Source organism: Trematomus bernacchii, unplaced genomic scaffold, assembly GCF_902827165.1.
Source record: "Trematomus bernacchii unplaced genomic scaffold, fTreBer1.1, whole genome shotgun sequence".
NCBI lineage: Eukaryota > Metazoa > Chordata > Actinopteri > Perciformes > Nototheniidae > Trematomus > Trematomus bernacchii.
The window spans coordinates 7573058-7581361 of NW_022987313.1; the positions used below are offsets into that span (position 1 = coordinate 7573058).

Consider the following 8304-nt stretch of genomic DNA (forward strand, 5'->3'; position numbering starts at 1 on the left):
TGAATAATGAAGCGACTGTCACAACAAATCGGTGTCGGTTCTCATCTTCATATTAACCTCAGGGTTATAAATATTGTTTTGAAGCTCGCTAACAAACAAACTTGTGTCACTAGTATTTTAGCTGTTCAAAACTGTTGATAAAGTAGTAGTTTACATTTCCTTTTTTGGTAACAAGGAGAAACGAAACAAGGAAGTGAAACAGATTCAGTTTTATTTTTCACAGCAGTGCATATACTCAACTCACAATTTCAGGATTAAAACTTAAATTGAACATTTAAAAGTGGCATCCCGCCGCTGGTAAATTGTAACAATGGTTCATACAATCGGAAAATATTAGTAACATTTGAGATTGCACCGGGCCATCAGGTGTTCAGTCATAACAATCATATTTGTGTGTCCTGTTCAGAGACAGAATCTAGGATGTTTGTCAGTTTTGCCATACAAAAAAATTATTCAGCAATTATCAGATTTGTATTTTGCAATCGATGTCCATTTCATTTCCATTTGCACTGGCTTGTGTTACATTTCAAAGAACGCAGTGTCAATATCCTCCTTTACACCCAGAACATTCAACTCACATTTCCAAGTAAAGGCAGTCTCTCACATTAAATTCATCATCTGATTTGAAGATTTACATGCTTTAAAGATTAAAACAAGTGCAACAATGCTGGTGGGTAGAACTGCTGAATCACTTTTAACCCACACATTACAGTGCATTTGGTTTGGTCATTGCTGCAGAGCTAATGGAAACAACCCAAAATTAAAATAAAGTTTAAAAAGTGGTCCTGGAAATCTTTAACACACTATGTTCCCGTTTCATTTCTTTTTAAAATTGCATGCAAATATAGTTGTTTTTGTCATAGACTAAATTATTTGTACCTAGCTCATCCCTGCAGAGTGGTATTGTACTAAGTCTTACTACACCCCCAACCTGGACCCTATTGTAGTCTCAGTATCCTGATCAGATACAATTATTGCATCCGGTATATAGATTCTTAATTGATATTTAGCACTTTAAAAAAATAAAATCCTATTCACAAAAGCCCTGTTTGTAAATTTAGGAGGTAAACTGGTGTGAGCCTTTAAATGTTCCTTATGCAAAGGAACCGGTTTCCCCACAATTCCCATTGCTGTTCATCTAGCTGCTTGGATTTAAAAAGGCAAAGAGTAATCTGGGTCAGTGAACAGAAAGAAGCCATTTGCATTGTAATATAAAAAATCCCAAATCCCAATCCCTGACGTTACATTTTGAGGAAACAGTTTCAAGCCGTTTGAAGAAAATAAGATGTGTACTGAATTAAGAGTACCTTTTTAAATGGATAGGTGAGGATGACTGATAAAATTGTTTCCTGAAGGCTGGAATATTGCAGTGTTGACTTCATATGAACTCAACAAAACAAGAGGCGTTGGTCTAAAGCATAGTTTCCCCTCCATGTCAGCGTCCTGCCTGTAGATGTGTGTATAATACCTGCTCCCAGAGCAGACGTCTCCCTGATGGTTTCTCTCATGGCGGTGGGTTTTCACTCAGCTAGCAGCGCAGCCAGCAGCTCAGGGTAGTTGGGCGTCCCCCAGCCCGTCACAGGGTCCCACGATGGGGCCGCACAGAAGCCTTTTCCCTGCACCTGTTCGTCCAGACAGCTCAGGTGACAGCCTTCAGTCACCTGCAGAGCGATCAGGAAATGCCATGAGTACAAAAGGGGTAAGGGTTTCACTATTCTTTTATTTTTACACAATTCCTTAATGAATGTACAACTCTACTACTTCAATGTTACAATAGCAGTCACCTAAAATCTATCAATTATCTTGTTTTTTTTTCATACTAAATGTGACACTATACTGCAAAATTAGTTATTTTTTCGGGAAATAAGGGTTTACATATTACAGTTCCACTTTGAAAAACTTTAAAAATGTCTTCAGGAGGCTTTATTTAGAACACCTGCACTATCTGAATGAAATCCAATATGACTGTTCTGCCAAATAACTGTGACCTTTTCTTTTATGAATCCTATAATTATTGTTGCCACTGTCATTGAGGTCATAGAGAATGTGTTTTATTGTGTTTCCAATATGCTACTTATGTCAATTAAATGAGTCACTTTTGATAATGTAGTTCAACACTACATTTAACTATGACATGAGCATCATTGTAAGTAAATCAACACATCTCCGACATTGTCAACAAAAATGTAAAAATATTAATTCGATGAAAGGATAGATGGCGGAGCTGTGGTATTTAACTAAAATAGATTGCAGATACATGTGTACCAAAAGTGGCCCTTAGGTGTAAGTGTGATCTTGAATTGGAACTGCCAACTAATTTTACAACATTAACAACTTGACTTACATCAAACATAGCGTTTCCTTTGAGCTTGTAGAGGCGAGGGTTGAGGAAGCCGAGGACAGGAAGACCCTGCAGCAGCCGCTGGTCGTTGATGAGAGACAGCATGCCCCCGACCACAGGGGTAGACGCCTGGAAAACAGGGCAAGCAATAAGAAATAAAGTGAGAAATAAATACTAAAATAAAAAATGAACGCTTCTTTAACAGCGACATTAAAAACGTGCTTGAGTGTTTGATTTAATTATATTTCTTTTTCAGCTTGTATATTTTTTGTAAAACTGCATTTCTCTGCTTTTTAAATCGACCAGTTATCTCATTTATTAACAATGTTCTATTCAATAACACCTGGTATTCCAAGTTTGACATATCTTACCGAGGTCCCAGACACCCAGGGGACAGGCACTTTGTTGATGACCACCCAGTAGTTATCGGAGAGGGCGGCCAGGTCCGGATAGGCCCTGCCGCTGATGTTGAAATATGCCTGAGGAGGGAGCGTTGCTGCTACAGTCTTCAGGTACCCATCCACCGCACTGGCCTGCAGGAACACACGTTCATATAATTCATGACAGTCTGTAATAACTGAGCATTGCCACAGCTGAGGACCTGATATTATTACCTGGTAGTCGGGCATCTTGAAGACATTGCTGAAGCCTCCTCCACTGATGTAATCTGTTACTTCATACGTGACCTTAAATGGGTTTTTGAATGAAGTTCCTCCTACTGTAGTGACGTATGGGCTGAAACAAGAAGAATGACAGGGTTAGTGCTCTGCAAGTCATTTCTGATGGCTTTTGGATTGACGTATGCACTTCTGAATCCACCTTAGAGTGCAAGCTAAATTCTTTATTCATTAAAATGGAAAATCTTTATGTCTTTGTAGAGTCCTACAACACTAATAAAGTGCTTTGTGAGGAAAAGCCTTTAGAAGTCCTATGCTAGTATCAAACAGAAACGACTTTATTTCAAATGTTTTACCTTGATGCGGGAAAGCTTGGCCTGAAGGAGTTCTCTTTACCCAAATGTCTGCAGCCTGCACCACTGTCACCTGAACATAACAAGATCGACACGATAAAGATTGTGGAAGGTAAGCGTGTTAAACAAGATCAGTGAGTGTAAAAGTGATGCAAGTATCATGACTCATGTCTTCCTGAGATCTGGCAGCATTTCCAGCTTTGTTGTAAAATGTGGAAAAAGCTATGAGCAAAAAGTAAACCTGTTTTCCTGTTTCCTGGAGCCAACATGTCATCTGCGTTTATTTAAAACAATAAAAGCTGTATTCATGTTTCAAGTGAGCCAAAAAAAGCTAAAATAATTTGATACGAAGACCAAACAAGATGATTTAGAAACTTAAGCACAAACTTAAGCACAAACAATAGAGGTCTCAGTCAATGCATATAGAAGGAGAGACAAATATGTGACTTTTGGAGTCACATGTTAAAAAGATAACAGGCTGAACTGTCCACAGACAAGTTGGCTCTCTATCAGACATTTTTTGCTGACATAGTATGAATGTAAATGTTTGTTGATTTAATTTAGTGTCTCCGTTTGCATGTGGAAGTTGTTTTCACACTTCCTCCTTACTGACCAGAAGCAAAGAGCAGAGAGATTCCCCTGACGCCAGCCTTCATAAACTCTGTGTTGATGCGCATCATGTACGCAGTAGACAGGCTGTCTTCATCGTCTCCGTAGCTGATTGTGTGAACCCAGGGCAGGTCAGACATGTTGCTGAGCAAAAACATCCACTGGAGGAAAGGCTCCTGGGACTCGTGCCGACCTGTCGATTTAAAATCAATGTCAACTGAAAGTCAATATAACCTTAGACTTGTAAGTTCTCCGTTCAGTTCACCACACTACAGACCTGGATTGGTGAAGACCCATGTGGAGATGTTAGCCCCTGTGCTCATGATGTACTCTACATCCAGACTGGCCTCAATCCCAGCCTTTCCTTCTCCCTGAGTGCCAACCACCCGGTCCACCTGAGAGAGATGCTGGAAGCTCCTGCCGTACATCCCCATGAACTCTGCCAGGTCTGCAGGGCTGTAGTACTGCTCCAGGAACTAAAGACAGAACAGCTAGCTAAAGTGAGAAAGTACACCAAGTTGTGGTGAGATTATAGTGTCTGAGCTACTGTCTAACAGCAACACAACACACATATTTAGGTTTATAAACGTATTCACACCTGAGCTACAGCCTGGCTGTTGTTCTGAGCTGTTCCCACATCAGCTGCTGTGAGGTTATAGCGGGCCCTCAAGATGGCAGGAGTCACCCCCAGGTGCACCCCTGCCTCAGACTGCTTCATCTCTCTGTGAGACGAGGCTTGGCTGAGGTCCTGCCCTTTAGGAGGGAGGCGGTGAAGCCCTCCAACTGTAGAAACAAGCAAAAACAAATGTAAGTGCAGTTCCCATGTCAATATATTTAGCAATCACAGATGACAGCTGAACTTTTAAAAATGTAAATGGTTTTCACCAAAGTCCAGGTGCTCGTGAACATCATCATGGACAGAGTACGGAGCTGAAGACCTGACCACAGAGTGGCCGTCCCTGGTGTAACGGTGGAAGTTGCTACCCGGTAGCAGCTTCTCTGCAACCCTGAATAAACACAACAACAACAGGCTAAAAGTATTCAAATCCACCAAATTCTAGACAACGGTATGCATTTCCTGTTTTTTTTAGTAACTCAATGTATATAACTTTATGCTGATTAACCAGTTAATAAAACATGGATAGGTTTTTTAAGTAACTCAATGGCAAAACTGATATAACTTTATGCTGATTAACCAGTAAGTAAAACATGGATACGTTTTTTTTTTGTCCTTTTCTAAACATTTAAAGGTGGGGTAGGTAATTTTGGAGAAACCAGCTCGAGTGCGCTAGAATTTGAAAATACACAGCCGGAAAAAATCTGCCACTTCCTTACAGAGCCCCTCCTCCAACACACACGCTCGCGCACATGACCAATAAGGGCACGAGATATATTTGTGCACAGATGGAAGGCTGACAGGCAGGTAGGCCATCCAGTTATTTTAGCCGGGCCGGCTAAAATGATTGGTCGTGGTTTTTACAGTACTACGGCTTCCACAGATGACTTTTTTGTGAAAGCACTTAAAATATTCATTACTATCGGGGTGTTAAGAGCATTCCATGGAATATAACAAAAAGTGTATCTCGAGCCGGTTTCTCAAACTTACCTACCCCACCTTTAATAACCATGGTCCATGATTTCAAAATCTCGAAGCTAACAGTGAGTTTGATTTTAAGCAATAACCACAGAAAGAGGAACAGTATCACGAGAAATGAGCATGGCCTTTGCATGTTTTGCACAAAGGGGGAACTTGAGCAAGAAACTTTATGTGTCCAAACTGTGTCAAGAGCAAGTAGAAAATATTGTTGTGTAAGCAGAACGAAATGTTGCTAAAAAAGATAATGCTTACGCTGCAGTCATGCTGCACTGTAGAAAGTCCTGAGTATGTACAGTCAGGCAGTTTGTAATCCCATGACTCTGCAGCCAGTGATGCACCACCTTCTGGGTCAGTTTAGAGGGACGCACCAGGGAGGACACTTCATCCAGGGTGAGGTATTTACCTGTGGAGGACAAAACAGGCCTCTGTCACTCCATGTTCAGTATGACAGTCTATGAGGTTATTTGAGGTCCTAGTCCTTAAAGGCTACTGGCAAGTATCAGACAGGCAGACCCCTACCATATAGTCCTGAGTCAGGGTCCGACACCAGTCCGAGTATTGACTCCAGCAGGTCAGAGTTTTGCTGCTTTAGGGCAAAGGTCAGCTCCAGCTGGTCTGTGGGATCCACCCGACCCCCATGGTTCCAGTCGTCTGGTATCCTGAGGAAGGTTTTTACTAAATAAATATGGCTTCACTTTACCTGATAATGTGAAACTAAATGAATAGCTGCTAACAAAGCTGTTGCCTGTTAAGTGTATTGATGACTACATTTGGAAACATCACATTCATTTGGCAATTTTTGACCAACCACGAGTTGATTCATTTATACTATTCATGAGATCTTTACAAGGGTTTTTAAAAGGTCCAAAGCATGGTACAATATATACCTGATTTTTTAACTGAATATGGAGCCACACATACTACAATTCCCAAACTAGGCACATCAATTATAGCAATTCCCACAACAGTTTTCCAGACTCGAACCTCTAACATCCATAATCCTTATCAAAGAATATTGTTAAAACTTCCCCTTTTATACAATTATTTGCTGCAAAATTGGGCTGTCAAAACTGGTCTGTATCTATGAAAATGTTTTAATTAGACTAGACTCTCAAATTTTAGAAAGAGTGTTTAAACAAGGCGAAATACGAACTAGATTTAATCATTTACAGATAGATAGGGAAATGGATCTTAAAGGGGATTTGCTCACAAGACATCTTGGTCATATTCCAGATAGCCACTCCAGACCAACGAGCTGAACAACAAGGGGAGGGAGAAGGTCAGCCTGGTGGAAGGAGAAACAAAACATTTTAGAATACAATGTACACATGCAGAGTTTTTAAAGACACATAAATATAGCAGGGACATACGGAAGTAAGGTAGCCTACTTGCGGGTACAACAAAACAAAGACTCGGTTTAGTTTGTAGGTCACATTTAACGCATTTATGAAAAGGCAGATGCACGCTTATGAAACGAGTTTCTAACTATATTGAGAACAAAAAGAAACATTGTTATTTAAAGTAACCTCAACATTATGTGAAGATGTTAACCCGCAATGTTAGCTGACAGCTATCTAGGTCAGCTCAACCGGTAAAACCAAAAATATCAGCTGCGGAATCACAGTTCACGGTAAACAGAGTGAGCGCTTTCTGGACCCTTTATCTCCCTGTTAGCTTGAATTAAAATACACAACTATGAACATTTACAAAGCACTCACAGTGTGTTCATCCTGTCCTCGGTTAGTTGTGTACACTCAACTGTTGTGTCTGCTGAACAGCCTGTTATAGATGCAGCAATCACGTGACATGCTTTCACGTGATCTTGCCTTTTTTAATAACGTTGTTGTTGGGCTCCAAAAAATGATCAAAAAGTATGACCCTGATATAGCTTCATACTCCAGCATACATTTTCTGAATTAATTACATTTTCTGAAAGATGTCAAATAACTGACATTTTCGGGAAAAGACAGAATTTAAAAAAATTGTAAAAATCAAGATTTTGAGAAAATAGTCCGAATTTTGAGGAAATAATCTGAATTCTGAGATCTTGGAAACTACTCAAAAGTGAATTTAATGGTCATAATATTCTATACATTTTTCATACATACAGGATTTGTCAACAATTAACCAGAGGATTATTAGTAATCTCAATCACTTATTTTTAGCTGGTGCATTACGGTAACTTTACAACATTCAACCAATTTCATTGGGAAAATTCTCAATGTCTTTCAATAGCTTCCATATCATGTAACTTTGTGTCCAATTCAATATGGAATTGCATTTCTGTGTTTGTCTATTTCATATGAATATTGTTATACAAATTTAGCATTGTATTCAAACATTTAGAATTTCTTTACAATACATTCAATGTCTTGTGACCCAATGATTCCTAATCAAGGCAGCAATTGATTGCTGGAGGAGTAGGACACACCTCTTTTGTGTAGTCAAGACATACCATGAAAACATTTTTTTAAAGTATTGTATTTGCATCACTATAATTAATAAAAATAGAAGGTGGACAAAACACTAGTTTTACACTTAAAATATTAATGACATCTTATATTTTTACCATATCACATTTGTTGTGAATTTTTAATGACAAACTATGTCTGGAGTAAGAGAGCAGAGATCAGTTGCATGGAGAGAAGACAAGTCATCTCTCCTTTACGCCACAGAAAGCCAAGAGCAGACTGCCAGAGCTCCATCAGGTGCATGATATGATGACACACGCACACACTTCACTGACCTGGGTCTATACAATCCATAGAAACTCCTTTAATAAAATAA

At 39.5% G+C, this 8304-nt stretch overlaps 1 protein-coding gene across 1 annotated transcript; it reads right to left on the minus strand.

Moving 5' to 3' along the window:
* Nucleotides 1-194: 194 nt before the first annotated feature.
* Nucleotides 195-7328, minus strand: tpp1 (tripeptidyl peptidase I). Its single transcript, XM_034134329.1, has 13 exons — nucleotides 7236-7328; nucleotides 6728-6802; nucleotides 6037-6176; nucleotides 5770-5920; nucleotides 4806-4927; nucleotides 4519-4703; nucleotides 4198-4396; nucleotides 3925-4113; nucleotides 3315-3384; nucleotides 2956-3076; nucleotides 2713-2874; nucleotides 2345-2470; nucleotides 195-1661 (listed from the first exon to the last, which is right to left on the minus strand). Exons 1-13 carry the CDS (start codon nucleotides 7244-7246, stop codon nucleotides 1521-1523), a joined length of 1692 nt encoding a protein of 563 aa, XP_033990220.1. The 5' UTR covers nucleotides 7247-7328; the 3' UTR covers nucleotides 195-1520.
* Nucleotides 7329-8304: the final 976 nt, after the last annotated feature.

Coding starts and splice junctions, on each gene's coding strand:
- tpp1 (XM_034134329.1), bottom strand. Junction 4,114..4,197: donor ATGGGTCTTCACCAATCCAG/GTCTGTAGTGTG, acceptor TTAAATCGACAG/GTCGGCACGAGTCCCAGGAG. Junction 1,662..2,344: donor AAGGAAACGCTATGTTTGAT/GTAAGTCAAGTT, acceptor ATCGCTCTGCAG/GTGACTGAAGGCTGTCACCT.